The sequence below is a fragment of the Ranitomeya imitator genome, chromosome 2, assembly GCF_032444005.1.
Source record: "Ranitomeya imitator isolate aRanImi1 chromosome 2, aRanImi1.pri, whole genome shotgun sequence".
Lineage (NCBI taxonomy): Eukaryota > Metazoa > Chordata > Amphibia > Anura > Dendrobatidae > Ranitomeya > Ranitomeya imitator.
Genome location: NC_091283.1, coordinates 271,227,110 through 271,246,335, shown reverse-complemented (window position 1 = coordinate 271,246,335; position 19,226 = coordinate 271,227,110). Strand labels below are relative to the sequence as shown.

Sequence of the window (19,226 nt, the reverse complement as noted above, 5' to 3'; positions counted from 1 at the left end):
GTACGGGCAAGTCCATATCAGCTAGTATCTGATCATGACTCTACAACTGCTGGCCAACTATGTCTTCAGTCTTCTTCACTAATGGTTAAAATGGAGGAGATGTAGTGATTGCATTGGGAAACATGATTTCATGTTATAGTTACTAATTCGGAGAGTTCTGATCATAAATAAGGTGGTTTACTTGGTCGCGATGACATTTGATGTAACTTTCCCTTTGACCAAAAATGTATCTCCAGATGTAACAGTACCAATAAGTTAATACATGAAAGACTTATGCCATATATATACGGCACATGTCTGAAGCGGGTGTATGGAGCAGCTGGAAAACTCAGCAGGTGATGGCTGAGTATTACAGCCAGGACCTGATGCTAACAATTGCTGGTGGAGCGGAGCCATCATGACGTGTGTCAGTACTTCTGCCCATGACGTGATCGTGGGTCGCCAATGGGTTGTCATCACAGCCGGGGGTCAGCTCATGACCCCCATGCCTGTCATTACAGAACTCCTTTAAAGACCTTCCAACTCCTTTAAAGACCTTCCCTGTGGCCGAGCTTTGAAAGAGTCTATAATTTTTGCTATATGAAGCTGAGGCATCACTCAGAACAGATGATTGCATCTTCTGCAAAAACCCTAGTCCATGCCCTCATCATCTCCTGCCTTGACTACTGCAACCTCCTGCTCTGTGGCCTTCCCTCGAACACTCTCGCACCCCTCCAATCTATTCTAAACTCTGCTGCCCGACTAATCCACCTGTCCCCCCGCTATTCCCCACTGTCAATCCCTTCACTGGCTCCCCATTGCCCAGAGACTCAAGTACAAAACCCTATCCATGACGTACAAAGCCATCCACAACCTGTCTCCTCCATACATCTGTGACCTCGTCTCCCGGTACTTACCTACATGCAACCTCCGATCCTCACAAGATCTCCTTCTCTACTCCCCTCTTATCTCCTCTTCCCACAATCGTATACAAGATTTCTCTCGCGTATCAACCCTACTCTGGAACCCTCTACCACAACACATCAGACTCTTGCCTACCATCGAAACCTTCAAAAAGATCCTGAAGACCTACCTCTTCCGACAAGCCTACAATCTGCAGTAACCACCGATTGACCAAACCGCTGCATGACCAGCTCTACCCTCGCCTACTGTATTCTCACCCATCCCTTGTAGATTGAGCCCTCGCGGGCAGGGTCCTCTCTCCTCCTGTACCAATCGTGACTTGATTGTTTAAGATTATTGTACTTGATTTTATTATTTATACCCCTCCTCACATGTAAAGCGCCATGGAATAAATGGCGCTATAATAATAAATAATAATAATACTAATCTTCAAGTTCCCTAAGGAGGCTAACAAGATCAGTAAAAAAAAAGTGAACACCGCGAACGTAAAAAAATCAAGAACACCAAAATTACATTTCTTTGGTCACTGCAGTTCCCAAAAAAATGCTGCAACAAGCGATCAAAAAGTCACATCTATTCCAAAATAGTACTAAAAAAATATTGTCTCACCCCACAAAAAATAAGCTATCACACAGCTCCATTGGATGAAAAATTCAAATGTTCTAGGTCTCGGAAAATGGCAACACTGCTCCAATTTTTTATTTTTTTTTGCAAATTTCTGATTATTTTTCATCAGTAAAATAATAAAAGAAAATTGACATATTTGGTAGTGTCGCAATCGTATTGATGAGGAAAATCATATTGCATGGTCATTTTTACCAAAAAATGTACACCGTAAAAATAATTTCCCCCCAAAAAAATGTCAGAATTGTGTCGTTTTTCACGATTTCACCACACTTGGAATTCCCCTTTTTCAAGAGAACTATGTGGTAAAATGAATGGTATCATTCAAAAGTACAACTCGTCCACCTCCACAAAAAGTCCTCGTATGTCTATGTGGACAGAAAACTAAAAGAGTTTTGGCTCTGGGAAGTAGGGGAGGAAAAAAACGGAAACACAAAAACGGAAATTGGCTGTGTAGTGAAGAGGTTAATTTCATCCCATTAAATTTTTTAAGGGTTTTTTGGAATAGTAAAACTTTTCAGAGAAAGTTGCTGCAGAAATATATTTTACTCCAAATATCGAGATCTTTTTTTTCCCTTAATTTAGTAAGACCAGTCTGGAATTACAGTACTTTTAGTTGATGACCACCCAGGTTTTGGTCACAGGAACTGTCTCGTAAAAGGTGATGGAGGAGCCTGCCACATTCTTGACAGAAATAACTTCCACCAATTTGTCTTGTGATTGCCCGAGTATCATGTGTTACTCACAAGGAGTTTATCTGGGTCAGTTGCACCTGCTTTTAGATTTGTAGCTCTGTTTTATGTCCTCGGCTATCTCATGTTATCAGGTCTCGGGAGGAAAGTGATTACGGCCAGAGTTTTCTTAGTCCTTGTCTACATTTAGTTATGTGACTGCACAGTGATAACATTTTGTGTTTCGTCTACCCCTCCACTGGGGGGTTAAGTACTTGAAAAAGGTTAACTCTGATTATTTTGTTCTTCATTTACAGGCAATTCAGCGAATTACTCTAAACCCGTGGATGCCTTTGCTTTTGAAGAAGACAGCAGCAACGACGAGTCCCCTGATCAAGAGAGAAGCAATGACTCTCAGGGAACTTCATCTTCATCTCCGCAAGAGACCAAAAATATGGATGACAATAGTTCTCCAGACTCTGGTTCAGCACAGGTATGGATTATGTCTGATGTTAAACATATCTTGTGCAAAGATACTGGTGGCCAAAGACATTATTCACAACTTAAAGAAATGATAGGCTGTTGTCTTTCCAGGCAACATATAATATATCTGATTCACACCTAGCTCAACCATAAACATCATAGACCATTTTTAATGGATTTTCTGTCTGCTATGTTCTTGAGAGTTTGGTATTGTCTAATAATGACTTGTTCTTGTAGGGCATGATAACTTCAAAGGATATACAATCTAACATGTTCTTGGGGTTATTCCGATAAACATTGACTAGAGGCTGCATATGTTCTTAGAAGCCACTGATTATTTTTGTTGATTCATACCTTCCAGGAATACTCATTTTTGTAGGGCACCATCTTCAGTAGATAATACAGTCTAAAATATTCCTGAGGTTGTTGGCCTAAACACTGACCACAACTTGTATATGGTTCTTTGATACAACATCTATTATAGTTGACCCATAGACAGTCTTCAGGGAACGTAGACTCTTGTTAGTCTTGGTCAAAACACTGACTACAACTTGTATATGGTTCTTCGATACAACATCTATTATAGTTGACCCATAGACAGTCTTCAGGGAATGTAGACTCTTGGTAGTCTTGGTCAAAACACTGACTATAACCTGTATATGATTCTTTGCTACAACATTTATTATAGTTGACCGATAGACAGTCTTCAGGGTATGTAGACTCTTGGTAGTCTCCACCAAAACATTGACTTATAGGCATGTTTTCCCAGTCAATGATTGTTCTAGGTATACTCATTCTTGTAGGGCACAATCTTCAGTAGATAATACAGTCTAAAATATTCTTGAGGTTGTTGTCCTAAACACTGACTACAACTTGTATGTGGTTCTTCAATACAACATCTATTATAGTTGACCCATAGACAGTCTTCAGGGAACGTAGACTCTTGGTAGTCTTGGTCAAAACACTGACTACAACTTGTATATGGTTCTTCGATACAACATCTATTATAGTTGACCCATAGACAGTCTTCAGGGAACGTAGACTCTTGGTAGTCTTGGTCAAAACACTGACTATAACTTGTATATGATTCTTTGCTACAACATTTATTATAGTTGCCCCATAGACAGTCTTCAGGGAATGTAGACTCTTGGTAGTCTTATAGGCATGTTTTCCCAGTCAATGATTGTTCTAGGTATACTCATTCTTGTAGGGCACCATCTTCAATGGATAATACAGTCTAAAATATTCTTGAGGTTGTTGTCCTAAACACTGACTACAAGTTGTATATGGTTCTTCGATACAACATCTATTATAGTTGACCCATAGACAGTCTTCAGGGAATGTAGACTCTTGGTAGTCTTAGTCAAAACCTTGACTATAAGCATGTGTTCCCAGTCAATGATTGTTCTAGTTGACCTTTATTTTTTGAGCGATGTGTTTTTGTGAACACCATAGACAGTTTTCAATGGACGGCAGTATATGTGCTAGAGGTTCTTGACCGATATACTTATACATTGTTGGGGTTGTTGAGTGACAATCTAGTTGGGGAGCTTCAATAGCAAAGAATAATTTGAGTATTGACCTTCAGTGAGGTGGAACCTGTTCATTTGTCTTGTAAGTTGACTCATAAAATACATAATCTTGAAGGCTATACCTAATGTTGCTTACATTGTCCACCTGACATAACACAGGGCTGGTACACTCTCCATCTTGGAATCATTCTTTAAAAGATAGTGATGTTCTGCATTGGGTTATACAGAGGGATTGTTAACCCAAGATACGACAGAACTTTGGCTTGGGATTTCTTACTCCTCATTCCTCTGTCTTTGTAACACTGTGTACTTGGCATAACGACCCTCTATTTTCCAAGCTCTTAGGGCAGACGGCCAAGGTATTGTCTGCATGCTGCGTCTAATTACAGATCGCTAATAAAATATGATTGGTCTCGGAGGCATCACGTTCACACTCAAAGCCATCAATGCTTTTAAGCGGAAAAAAACCAAACATATATATATATATATGTAGGTTATGACTTAACACAGTGTTTGAAGTTGTCGAAAGTTGGTTAAAAAAATAGGATCTACTGTGTTCCCGGTGAACCAGATCAGTGTTATGTTAAAAAAAATTTTTTATATATTTTACTAAACTGAATTACAGACTTTCTTTTTAATGTAAGCTGTTCATTATATGTACAGAGAAATAATAATTAATTAATTATTTGGATTTTCTAGCAAGACGTTAAAAATGTTCATTATATTTAATTTATAGATTTATTTTATAGAATCACATTAAATGTTATTTTATTATTTTTAACTCTTTTTATTATTTTGTAGGTTGAAGTTAAGCGCAATGTTTTAATTAATCTATTTTAATCATAATTATTTTTTATTATTTTATTTTTATGTTTGTCATTAAAATTGAAAATTAGAACCTAAACAGAATTTATTGGGGATTTTACTCCCTAAAAAGAAACTATTAGAAAAATGCAAAATCTTATAGCCCGCTAAAATGGAAATATCTTCTTTTGTTTTTTTGTTCTACACATTTTGGTTATAAATTACCCTAAAAAATATCCTGTCGCTAAAAGTAAGGAGACGATATTTCCAGATATCCGGATCTAAATGAAATGTTCCCCGGAGATTTAATGTTGGGAGCCGGCCAAGTTCAGGCTTACAGACCGCTTGCTCCTTGGGTCGGTCTAAACTCAGATTCTTAGCGTTCGCGTCATTTTTCCAGACACTGAATGGATTAAAGAATTGTCGCCTCTGTCATTTTGGTATCCAAATCATATTTTAACAACTCTCCAAGATTACTCAATTATGACTTTATAGAGCCGGAGAATGGGAGTGTAATTTAAGTTCAGGCCTACACTTCCATTTTTACAGTGCGTCATAATGAATATCTGCTTCGATATTTAAAGCTTTAAAAAAATCTGTAAAAAAATTATATATTAACAAAGGAATTAGAAAAAAAATTAAGAAATCATCTAGTATATATTATGCATACATTTATTTGTATTATAGTTGAAGAGCAATTTACTAAAGATCGTATTAGTAATAATAATAATAAAAATAATTAAACTCCATAATAAAATTATAATAAAGAATTAGAATAATACAAAAAAATAACACATTTAGGAAAAAAAATGATATAATGCTATAAATATACTGATTATAAAATATTTATGGCTGACAATCATTTAAAAAAAAAAACAAGTCTCTTATTTTTCCTTTATGTCAATATTTTTTTTCCTTTAAAAGAAAGGACACTGTTCCCTACCGTTCCCAATAAATTTTACCTTCGTAAATCTCTAGCCTATTTGACCGACTGTCATCTTAGACTTTCCGTCTCTAATCCTGGTGCGGTGTCTGAAAGCTCCGGAACGTCTGGCGTCTCGGCGAGAGAGGGAAGAAATCTACTATTTCATCTGAGACCTTTTCTCCACTTATTCCAGAATCATACCCAAGAAAATGAAAATGACCCGCAAGACGATGGCGCACACCAGAGTCATCCCTGTTCTCTGCACCCAGAAGATCAATTGTCTACAACAGGACATGCCGCCCCTAATTCTGCGGCAGTAAAGGTAATTATGAAACCATTTCCTACCAAGAATTGCCACATTTATGAGATTTCTTGAAAAAAACATTATTCCAGATGGGTTTTTAAAACACTTACAATAAAGCTCGTGGTGGGATCTCAGAAAATGATAAAATCTGCCTCCGTAAAATTGTTCTCTGCAACAGCTGGATCCCAGAGTGGTCAATATACGGGCCCTTTTTCAGTCTGATAGCTCCTCAGAATCATAGAATAAAACATTAGAGTTGGAACCCCCTGCTCAAAGCAGGATTCACTAAACCATCCCAGACAGATGTCTGTCCAGCCTCTGTTTGAAGACTGCCATTGAAGGAGAACTCGTCGCCACCTCTCGTGGCCGCCTGTTCCACTCATTGATCACCCTCACTGTCACAATTCCATGTGCTTTGGAGGTGGGTCACCAATGATATGTCCGCCCCTGGTTGGACCATTGCTATGATGGCAACTGAGTTGCCACCCAGGACAGATAGGCTCTTGAGATAATTGAGATAAGCACTACCTTGGCATAGTATACAGTAGCCACATCAGATCTGAAGGAAGATTTGAGTTATTAGGGAACCTAAATTAGGTCATAGGTTTAAAACACTAAGTTTTGTTCTTGTTTGGATTCGATAGACCAAGTCTACCACAGATTCCAAAAACCGGCACAAGAAACCTAAAGACATCAAGCCCAAAGTGAAAAAGCTAAAATATCATCAATACATTCCTCCGGACCAAAAGGCTGAGAAGTCTCCTCCACCTATGGACTCTGCTTATGCGAGGCTCCTACAACAGCAGCAACTCTTCCTTCAACTGCAGATATTAAGCCAACAGCAACATCAACATTTCAACTACCAAGGCATGCACCACTCGCATCACAAGTATGTATTGTCTCCACCTCAGCATACACCTGTAGATCTATCGTCATAGACAAAAAATATTTACCAGTAACACTACTTGGTGGTCTAGGTGTAGAACCTTTGTGGTCTTTATAGTCCTATTACTAGAACATTTCATGGCTTATGGTTCTTCTAATTATGGGTTTAGAGCAAAATGCATGAAACCACACGAGAGGTTTGGAGGACCTTATTTTGCCTACATAAAAAATATTGAAGTACTTAAAAGTATTGACAGGTTTCTCACCAGTCACCAAAGATAACATTTTATTTTTTAATTCTCTTGTGTTTTTAAGACAGCCAAATGAACAAATGACTCGAAACTCCAACACGACCATGGTTACTAGTCCTTCACTGTCTCCAGTGAAGACCACGTTCTCTGGACAAGGAAATATGTCTTGTATGAAACCAGGTCTACTGCCTTCTAATCTGGATGATTTGAAAGTAAGTTCTAGGTTGACTTGCAGTTGGTTGACTATTTTGGCACCTATATTGGTTGACTTTTTGGGCAACTGCATGGGTTTACTTTACTTTCACAATGTTATTTCAACACTGCATCATACACCAAATTTTTAGTAGAAGTAAGTTTCTACTACCCCATTTTTAATGTCAAATAACTTTTGCATTCGAAGGTATCAGAATTGAGACAACAGCTAAGAATACGTGGCTTGCCGGTATCTGGTACAAAGACCTCACTGATGGAACGACTACGACCCTTTCAGGAGTGCAGCAGTAATACTGTCCCAACATTTAGTGAAATCACCACTGTCACTTTTCCCGTTACTCCAAATAACTCGGGCTTCCAATCCCACCCATCAGGAGGAGTAATTTCTAATGGATTTTATCAGTTCGGTAGCACCAGTTCCACTCCACCAATATCCCCAGCCTCTTCAGATCTCTCTGTCAATGGTTCCTTACCTGATACCTTCAGTGATGGACCAATTTCTTCTCCTCAGTATGGTCTCCACCCTTCACCTATTCACCTAAGTGCTGAGGACAGTCTAATGAGCAGCATCAACAGTGGTAACTACCAAATAGAACTGGAAGGCATGGATACTGAGAAAGACAAAATGTTGGTGGAAAAGCAGAAGGTCATCAATGAGTTGACCTGGAAGCTTCAGCAAGAGCAAAGACAAGTTGAGGAACTTAGGCTGCAACTGCAGAAGCGAAAAGGGAATTGTGGTTCTCTCGACAAGGCTCCTCCATCTCAACACTTTTTTGGAGTACATATCAAGCAAGAAAAAGTCTCCAGCTGTCCCTTTTCATCTAATCAAATGTCCATGAAACCCCAGGCAAACATTGTATCTGAAAAACATGGATCATGTACAACACAACCAATGCCTTGTCTGATGAACAACCATTGCATGGAAGCGTCCAACCCAAATTCCATCATGTCTTCCACTTTTCTCAGTCCTCAATGTTCTCCACAACATTCTCCCATTGGAACTACAAATAGTCCACAGCACATCAGTTTACCCCCATCTCCCAATAACCACTACCTGTTATCTGTATCTCCGAGTTCACAAGGAGACACATGTAGTGTGTCACCACAAGTCAACCATCGTATTAACACAACACAGGTATGATACCATTGAGAAATGTTCTCCAAAAAAGGGAGTCAGTGTCTCTCGTAAATGTGCCGAGTACCAAATAAATATTTTCCCCTTCCACTTGTAGAATACTTCGAGTTCTGTCTGCTACTCTCCAAACCAGAACACTCTACAGCCACCCTACATTGATCAATCGGAAAACAAGCAGAGTATCAAAGATCGAGTCCCACCAAAAAGTTCATCAGTTTTAGGAAAGGTAAGTTCTTGGCATGATGCACTTCTTGCAGTGAGACTTAATATTTGTACACTGGCGTCATTGAGTTGGCATAATATAATAATGGTCATCATTTCGGAATTCTAAAATCCATAACCTTTCAAAAACTGTTGAGCGTTCTTTGACACATGGATGTAGCCATGGTGATCATTCAAGGGTTTGGACCTCTTTTTATTGAAATTTGGCTATAAAATGTCCAACTTCCCAATAATGAACCTGGATAGCTCCTGATCATTGGTATGCTAGGATGACATCAGATCTGTAGGCGAGGTCTTCATCCAGATATCTGAGCAGGCTTTTGTGGTGCCTTTCATCCAGGCATACAGCATCGATAAAATATAGATATAACCTTTTACATTTGCATGGGATTGGATGGAAACACTGTCATCCATGTAGCTTCAGATACCTTTTAATTATAGCTTGGAATGGAATTTTTGGTCCATATCAAAAGGACATTTCTTCTCTCATTTTATATAATCTATTTACTTGCAGATAAATGATTTACAGCCATCTCCCCAGGCAGGTCAAAAGATTCCCACCCCCGGCACGAATTTCACTAATGCAACCTCGTCAGTTTCCAAGCAGCTTCCCTCCTACGAGGATGCAGTCAGACAGGTAATAAGAAGCTAAATGGCCAATTTTTCATAAATTTTTTGCAGTTTCCTATACGCCCTTCTCCCCCCCAAAAAAAATAATTTTAGAATTGAATTAAATATATCAATGGAAATAGAATGAACCCAGGGCATATTAAAATATACTATTTATCCATTTGTCAGTATTTTTTGGCATGGTAATTCGTTCAACTGGTCCAAAAATGTCACCATGGAATCCAATGATGTCATCTCTAGATGGTTCCCTATGGAACTGTAATGGTCTGGCTTGAGTCTTTTCAGTTTAGCACTTAAAAAATATGTTAAAATTCAGAATTATTGAAATGAAAAACTACGATAACCTGGATTTTTTTTTTTTACCTTAAGCCAAATTTCCATAGTGTGACCTGTTCATCAAGAACGCTCATTCTCAGTTGTCCTTTTTATGTCGGGGTTGGGGGTCACATGTGTTTTTGTTTTTCTTTATCTTGCTATACTTTGGGCTGTGATGCCAACGACCTGTTCACAACTAATTATTTTAAACTTTTCTACAGGATTTCATAGTTCTTATTCCTCATCTTGATGTTTTCCTTCCACAGCAAACAAGGAGTCAACAGATGGATGAACTTCTTGATGTCCTGATTGAAAGTGGAGGTGAGACCTGAACACAAAATTTTAAAGTAACTTCACCTCTTTGTAGACAATGTCTACCCATTATGGAGTGATGAGTTATGGAGACTTTTAACACAAAGATATCTGTCTTCATGGTTAAGTATAACTTTATCTGGTCATCCTTGGGTTGGGATGAACATATCTAAAGTTATATTCTTCAATCTATATCCCAAAAATTACCATATGTCAGAAAGCTAGTAGGCTACACTATGTATCCGTTGAGACGACGGTGGGTGTGGACCGCCACAAGCTGGGCTTACCCTAGAGGGGCATGACTAAGTGGCTACCAGTTCTTCACTAGAGCCTCTGAAGGTGACGATAGGCTTGAGCCATTGGGGTAGCCACCTGGTGTCATTCCCAGTCAATGCCCCGAACTGAGCAGCTGATTGAAGGGTAAGAGTCACAGATGCAAAGCACAGAGGGAGTAAGCAGAGATATGGTCACGAAGTCCGAGGTCGGGCTGGACAGCACAGGTTCAGAATACAAAGCCGGGGTCAGGAGTGGAGAGGTCAGACAAAACAAGTACACAAGACTGGTCAGTAATGGAAGAGTCTAACAGGAATGCACTAAGACGGGGGACTAGTGGCAAACTGCCACTAGGACCTAAGCTCAGGCAAGGTGTGGAGGGAGGAGCTGCCTAATATATCACCTGCTGGCAGGGAATAGGCCAGGGAAGTGATTCTTCACTTAAATTCAGAAGGGGACTGGATGCCTTTCTTGAAAAGTATAATGTTACAGGATATATATACTAGACTCCTTGTTAGGGTGTTGATCCAGAGAACTAGTCAGATTGCCGTATGTGGAGTCGGGAAGGAATTTTTTCCCCAGTGTGGAGCTTACTCTTTCCCACATGGTTTTTTTTTTTGCCTTCCTCTGGATCAACATGTTAGGGCATGTTAGGTTAGGCTATGGGTTGAACTAGATGGACTTAAAGTCTTCCTTTAACCTTAATAACTATGTTACTATGTAAAACTCTGTAGGACACAGCAGGGTTAAATTCCTGCAGCGTCTGGCCGTGCCTCCCAGTAGCCAGGTGGCGACAGCGGGAAGTAGCAGTGTTGTGAGTACTGCAAGAGGCAGCTCAGCAAGATGGCCTGACACAGGAAGCAGCACAGCGGCGAACGCAGTCAGTTGGATTGTGCTGAGAAGGTGTGCGAGTTACCAATTTGGCATCAGTGTTATGGTCAGGTTGGCTTTGTACCTTACATTGCCCAAGAATAAAGTTCTTTGTTGATGAAGGCTCTGCAGGTATATTATGTAAGATCTTCAAATGTTTGTGTCTTTTTTTTTATATTCCTACAGAAATGCCAGCCAATGCCAAAGATGAAAGGTCATGTGGGCAAAAGCTCAATCAGTTGAGTGTGTCAACTGGAAACCCAAGCGTGACCACCTCAAACCCTCATCTTCCATATGAAAACTGTTCGAACAATGACAACCATCTTGAAGTCTTACTCAGCACTCATAGCCCCATGGGAAGACCTAATGAAATACCACTGCTTAAAATTGGAAACGATGATCCACACTTTGAGCGTGTGATTGATGGGTTTTCTGGAAAAAGTTCTGAGGAAATGTTAGAAACTTCTCTATCTCCCATGGAGACCCAATTGTCCCCATCATCTGTAGACAGCAATGGCCTTCAGCATCTGAGTTTTACTGAATCGCCTTGGGAGACCATGGAGTGGTTGGACTTAACACCACCAAGTTCCGCCACAGGCTTGGGGTCGCTGACCACTACTGGTCCTAGTATCTTCAACACTGATTTTCTTGATGTAACAGATCTCAACTTAAACAATACAATGGACCTGCACTTAGAACAATGGTAAACTGTCAAAAAGTGACCTTACCCATATTCGCCTTAGAAATTTGGGGAAAATCAGTACATGGAGCTTTAAATTTTGGTATAAATAACCAAAAATATATATGAAATTCCATCAATTTAGTGAAGAAGATCTCTCATACTTCATTCTGCTTAGCCTTGGACAATCAAACAAGGACAATCATAAACCCACTGTATGTAAGCTTAGGGTTGCGAGGACTGCAAATGGAGGCAGTAGTCCAAGGAGTAGCCACCACAGCCTCAGTCCCACCCAGCGATGCTCAAGGCATCCAAGAGGAACCTTTATAGACCCAAAAGAACTGGTAGTCTCCAACCATTCTTGGATAGTGTACATTATAAAGGGTTGTACCACTTCTTTTTTGGACTGTGGTTAAATACCAGAACTTGTTTTTCTTGATACTGAGCTTTGAGAAATGTTAAGGTTCAACTGTATTTTTTTTAATTTATGTTGGGGGTCACTGTTTCATTATTGTCTTTAAGAACTACAGTGGTAAAAAATTGGTACTGTATTTGTATGAAATCTAAAACTATCCACCAATAATATATGGTATATATTTAGGAAATTGGACCCAACTGTGGTCCAACTGTAGTTCAGGCATCTAACAAACATCTTTGGTCTACCGGGGAACGTCTATTGACCTTGGATCCTTAGTCGATCATTCCAAGGTTGGTAGGATTCCTGAACTAAAATCTGGTGTCTATGGAAGAACCAGGGTTACACCCAGTTTTTAAACTAGCCATGGATCAGTAATTTCTGACCACCAAACAATCCACTCATTATTGTGTCCGTTTCGAGAGTATCACTATCGGAACCGTCGAAAACCTAAATTATGGTGATGAGTTGAAATTTTAACAGTATGGGGAACTTTTCTGAAATTTGACTATAATTATTTGAAATATTTAACTTGGGAAATATATCAAGGTCGAAAGACACAATTCGTCCAATCAATTCTCTGACTGTAGATGTAAAATTTTAACAAATATTTAAGTATCTATACATAGCTATGTATGGTTTCTGTACATATGTGTGTTTTCTGGAGTGTAAAAAAATAATGGTACTATCAAGGCACCATCCCCGATACACTTCAAAGGGATTGATGAAGATGTCGAAACTCACTTTGTATTTAGCTACTGGAAGATTAACAAAAACAAAAAAAAAAAACACACTAATTTTTTTCTTGACGGCTCAGATCTATTTTTGAACAAGAAAAAATATGTATTAATTTCCGTAAAAAAATCTCTGCACATTCTTGTAACATGTTCCACTGTATATAGGAGACTGTTTTTGTACTTTTTTTTTAACTTACAGGAAAACGAGTTTATACCATATAAGTTGTGATGTTCACTGATTTTAAGGAAAAACGTGGCTGCATGCTGTAAATAGGTAGAAGTAGCTGAAATTGGACACACCGTTTTCTTTCATTGTACATAGGCCTTCACTTAGCACTGAAACTATAGAGGATGATCACTGATCGTGTCGAAAAGTTTTATTTTTAAAGTTACTTAAAAGCCATTCCAAACTGATCGAAAAGTCGCACTTTATAGAGGTAAAGTACAAGCCAATCCCAAACGACTAAATGAAACCAGACAACCAAAAAATGACGTCACCGGGTCGTATCAATTAATGGAAAGAATTCGTCCGCTTCCATTATTTTCCAGAAACCATGGCATTAATTATCATTTCTTTGCAAATTTAATTCTAAAAATATTTTATTTTTACTATTTTTATCTATTAGGTTTGGATTTTGCTTTATTTTATTCCTTCAAAAATAGATGTGCTGCCGAAGCCAGACTGATTTTATATTATGGGTATCGTTGGTATAAAATTTTTTATATATTTTGTTAACTATTATCAGGTCTATTAAAATATCCAACAATGGTTTCGAAACTAGAGAATTCTCTAGAATTCTTTTTTTTGCGATTTATTTCACAGGAGTGTAAAAACATAGCAGGTGAATTGCCGTGAGCAAAATTAATAAAAAAAAAAAAATTATTTCTCTGGTGTTCTACACCCACTCTTGGGTCTTTTTCCGCAACCTTCACTCAACGTTGAGTAGGTTTCGAAAGGCGATGTGGAGCACCAGATGGTGGCTAGGAAACGTAGGCGGCCGGTAAGTGAGTGGAATTTTTTTTTCACCCAATGTTTTGTTATGCTGTGGTTTCAGGAGAGTAAAGGGCTCCATAATAGCTGTCAGCTGAGTGGTGGTCAAGCCGATCTTTCAGCCGGCAACTATCTCTCCCGACTCCTCTGTAGACACAAGCGCTCACTGAGCCAAGCTCTTCTGTGTTCTTTATGAACAAGTCAATGCTAGACTTCTCTGTCCGGGGTTTATCTTGCCAAGAACATAAAGGAACTGTAACCTAAAATTGGACATACAAAATCTTTATCTCCCCCAACATCATGTGTAGATGAACGACGATCGCATCCCACTGCGTGGACTGGCTGGCGGCTCTCATGACCCGACTGTGACAGCTGCATAGAAATACATGGTGTCACGCTGGGGTCAGGACTGCCAACGGACAGTCCAAGCATTGCGATCGTCGTCCGTGTTATATGGCCTAAGGAGGGAATCAGGAGGCCCCCATGCACATTAGACTCTCGACAGGGCCTGCCAATATCGGCTGGTTCGGCCAACGATAGTCCAATGTGTACAAGAGTCTTAATTAGGAATAAAATTGAATTTCCTTATCGACTGATTCAGCCAACGTTAGTCCAATGTGTACAGGAGCCTTAATTAGGAATAAAATTGAATTTCCTTATCAACTGATTCGGCCAACGTTAGTCCAATGTGTACAGGAGCCTTAATTGGGAATAAAATTGAATTTCCTTATCGACTAATTCGGCCAATGTTAGTCCAATGTGTACAGGAGCCTTAATTGGGAATAAAATTATATTTCCTTATCAACTGATTCGGCCAACGTTAGTCCAATGTGTACAGGAGCCTTAATTAGGAATAAAATTGAATTTCCTTATCGACTGATTCGGCCAACGTTAGTCCAATGTGTACAGGAGCCTTAATTAGGAATAAAATTGAATTTCCTTATCGACTGATTCGACCAACGTTAGTCCAATGTGTACAGGAGCCTTAATTGGGAATAAAATTGAATTTCCTTATCAACTGATTCGACCAACGTTAGTTCAATGTGTACAGGAGCCTTAATTAGGAATAAAATTGAATTTCCTTATCGACTGATTTGGCCAACATTAGTCCAGTGTGTACAGGAGCCTTGGAATAAAATTGACTTTCCTTATCGACTGATTCGGACAACGTTAGTCCAATGTGTACAGGAGCCTTAATTAGGAATAAAATTGAATTTCATTATCGACTGATTCGACCAACGTTAGTCCAATGTGTACAGGAGCCTTAATTGGGAATAAAATTAAATTTCCTTATCGACTGATGCGGCCAACGATTGTCCAATGTGTACAGGAGCCTTAATTAGGAATAAAATTGAATTTCCTTATCGACTGATTCGGCCAACGTTAGTCCAGTGTGTACAGGAGCCTTAATTGGGAATACAATTATATTTCCTTATCGACTGATTCGGTTTGGTTTGGCAATTTCCTTGCCAAATTCGAGCCAAGTGTCAATTTCGAATCTCAGCAGATTCCCTCATCTCTAATATATATCAATTGAAAAGTAATTCTATTTTACGAAATAAAAAAAAATAGATATATTTTTTGGCAATATAATAATAAAAAAGTCTGATTCGATTTCAGTATTTATCCGGCCTTTGTGTCCATGGTTGAGGTTGTCAGATTTTTTATTTCATTCTTGATTGAATAAAGTTTTAGAGTAAAAACATTTGAAAAAAAAATGATCTAATAGGGGATCCTGTCCTTAAATATTACTACGGTTGGTTTTAATTCTTAAACTCGAATTCCAATTTTTCCACCAGCACTATGTAAAATTGTATTTTTTATTTCATTTGTTTGCTGTGTCTTACGATATGCAATTTGTTCAATGCTTAAACCTATAGACTAAATTGCTTCTTGCGAATCTTTTCATATCCGGTAATTGTCAATCCAAAAAATAATCTTAATCACCAAGGGGACAAAAAAAAATAAAATAAAATTCTAGCAATCGGTGTTACTGGAATATATGCTAGGAATGTTATGTTATCACTTAGGGGACCAAGTCCTTCTTGGGGGAGAGGTTTTACATTTTAGGGCTTCCCAAAGAATTTAGCTTTTTATATGTGATTGATTTAGGATTCAGACGTCCCAAAAAATTTCCCTATTTTTAATTTATTTAATAATTTGATTTTAATGTTTTTGGAACCACATATTCTACGTAAAAGAAAGTTATGAAAGCTGAATTATATTTGGAAATATTTTTAAAAAAAAATTGAAAATTACAAATATTCCCCATTTAATCAATCTTGCAGCTTTATATTTTAAGTTCTATATTTTTTTTTAATTTCGGCTAAATTTATACAAAGTTTTTCATAATATATCCGGTACGTACATTCAGACCCCCGACACTTAAGAAGAGAATTGTCTGTGCCTTATCATTGACTTACGCCGAATGCATTTTCAGATTCCTACTAATTCATATATATCTTATTTTGTAAAGAAGAAAAAAATATTTTATGTAACTTTCTAACAAAAAAAAATCTTTGTTTATTTTTCCAAACATTTTGTAAAATATATTATGCCCTTTTGTGCAAAAAAAAAAAATCTGCAAATTTTGTTTTTGAATAAAAAAAAAAAATTTAAGAAAAATAATCTTTTGCCTGTTTTTATTTAAGTTAAAAAAAATTGAGTGATAAGTTTTGTAAATCAAATTTTGAAAAAAAATAGAACGTAAAAGGACTTGATGGCGTCGGGGGTGAGAGGAACAAAAGGCTTAAAAAAAATTACATTTTTTGAGAATTCATTTTTTTTCCTAACTAATAAAGTTGTCTACTTAAAGGAACGTCTGGAAGATGGCAAATACGTTATTGAGCAAATTAAAAAATACAACATTTCCAATAAATGCGATAATCGTTGCATTGGAACATGTTTAAAATATTTTTCTGGGAATTTATATACCACATTGACGTATTACAGAAAAAAAAAACCTGGAGCGATTGTTACTAACAACGAAAACAGCCCCTTCCATTCTTCCGAGCTGCCGGGCATGGGTATTATCAGTGTGATTACACTGCGTGACTGTGTGTACACATCATGACATAACAAATGACTCCGGCCTGGCATCACCTGGCAGAGCGCGAGGAAAATCTACGTACCCGGAGCAGGGAGCGAACCGGAGCCTGGAACGTATCATCCGCAACAGACTAATTATAAAAGTGATTCACAAATGTGGAAACTGCTCTGCGGAGCAACAACCTGACAGCAACTCGCCATTCTCATAGGGGCAGTATTATAGTAGTTATATTCTTGTACATAGTGGCAGTATTATAGTAGTTATATTCTTGTACATAGGAGGCAGTAGTATAGTAGTTATATTCTTGTACATAGGGGCAGTATTATAGTAGTTATATTCTTGTACATAGTGGCAGTATTATAGTAGTTATATTCTTGCATATAGGAGCAGTATTATAGTAGTTATATTCTTGTACATAGGAGCAGTATTCTAGTAGGTATATTCTTGTACATAGGGGCAGTATTATAGTAGTTATATTCTTGTACATAGGAGGCAGTATTATAGTAGTTATATTCTTGTACATAGGGGCAGTATTATAGTAGTTATATTCTTGTATATAGGAGCAGTATTATAGTAGTTATATTCTTGTACATAGTGGCAGTATTATAGTAGTTATATTCTTGCATATAGGAGCAGTATTATAGTAGTTATATTCTTGTACATAGGAGCAGTATTATAGTAGGTATATTCTTGTACATAGGGGCAGTATTATAGTAGTTATATTCTTGTACATAGGAGGCAGTATTATAGTAGTTATATTCTTGTACATAGGGGCAGTATTATAGTAGTTATATTCTTGTACATAGTGGCAGTATTATAGTAGTTATATTCTTGCATATAGGAGCAGTATTATAGTAGTTATATTCTTGTACATAGGAGCAGTATTATAGTAGGTATATTCTTGTACATAGGGGCAGAATTATAGCAGTAATATTCTTGTACATAGGGGGCAGTATTATAGTAGTTATATTCTTATACATAGGAGCAGTATTATAGCAGTTATATTCTTGTACATAGGAGCAGTATTATAGTAGTTATATTCTTGTACATAGGAGCAGTATTATAGTAGCTATATTCTTGTACATAGGAGCAGTATTATAGTAGTTATATTCTTGTACATAGGAGCAGTATTATAGTAGTTATATTCTTGCACATAGGAGCAGTATTATAGTAGTTATATTCTTGTACAGAGGGGGCAGTATTATAGTAGTTATATTCTTGTACATAGGAGCAGTATTATAGTAGGTGTATTCTTGTACATAGGGGCAGTATTATAGTAGTAATATTCTTGTACATAGGGGCAGTATTATAGTAGTTATATACTTATACATAGGGGCAGTATTATAGTAGTTATATTCTTGTACATAGGGGCAGTATTATAGTAGTTATATTCTTGTACATAGGGGACAGTATTATAGTAGTTATATTCTTCTACATAGAGGCAGTATTATAGTAGTTATATTCTTGTACATAGGAGCAGTATTATAGTAGTTATATTCTTGTACATAGGGGCAGTATTATAGTAGTTATATACTTATACATAGGGGCAGTATTATAGCAGTTATATTCTTGTACATAGGAGCAGTATTATAGTAGTTATATTGTTGTACATAGGAGCAGTATATAGTAGTTATATTCTTGTACATAGGAGGCAGTATTATAGTAGTTATATTCTTGTACATAGGGCCAGTATTATAGTAGTTATATTCTTGTATATAGGAGCAGTATTATAGTAGTTATATTCTTGTACATAGGAGCTGTATTATAGTAGTTATATTCTTGTACATAGGGCCAGTATTATAGTAGTTATATTCTTGTATATAGGAGCAGTATTATAGTAGTTATATTCTTGTACATAGGGGCAGTATTATAGTAGTTATATTCTTGTACATAGGGGCAGTATTATAGTAGTTATATTCTTGTACGTAGGAGCAGTATTATAGTAGTTATATTCTTGTACTTAGGAGCAGTATTATAGTAGTTATATTCTTGTACATAGGAGC

The 19,226-nt window shown here is 37.5% G+C and overlaps 1 protein-coding gene across 4 annotated transcripts in view; it reads left to right on the top strand.

The window, feature by feature from the left end:
* The window catches only part of MYOCD (myocardin), a 64,899-nt gene extending 48,106 nt beyond the window's left edge, over positions 1-16,793 (top strand). For 3 of the 4 annotated variants that reach the window (XM_069749220.1, XM_069749222.1, XM_069749223.1), the window contains exons 5-13: positions 2,516-2,691; positions 6,136-6,264; positions 6,891-7,135; positions 7,447-7,594; positions 7,783-8,730; positions 8,828-8,956; positions 9,467-9,589; positions 10,164-10,218; positions 11,539-16,793. In XM_069749220.1, the coding sequence (XP_069605321.1) occupies positions 2,516-2,691; positions 6,136-6,264; positions 6,891-7,135; positions 7,447-7,594; positions 7,783-8,730; positions 8,828-8,956; positions 9,467-9,589; positions 10,164-10,218; positions 11,539-12,059 (2,474 nt within the window). In that variant the 3' untranslated portion in view covers positions 12,060-16,793. The remainder of the gene's footprint in view (positions 1-2,515; positions 2,692-6,135; positions 6,265-6,890; positions 7,136-7,446; positions 7,595-7,782; positions 8,731-8,827; positions 8,957-9,466; positions 9,590-10,163; positions 10,219-11,538) is intronic. The other variant, XM_069749221.1, reaches the window with a different exon arrangement.
* Positions 16,794-19,226: the final 2,433 nt, after the last annotated feature.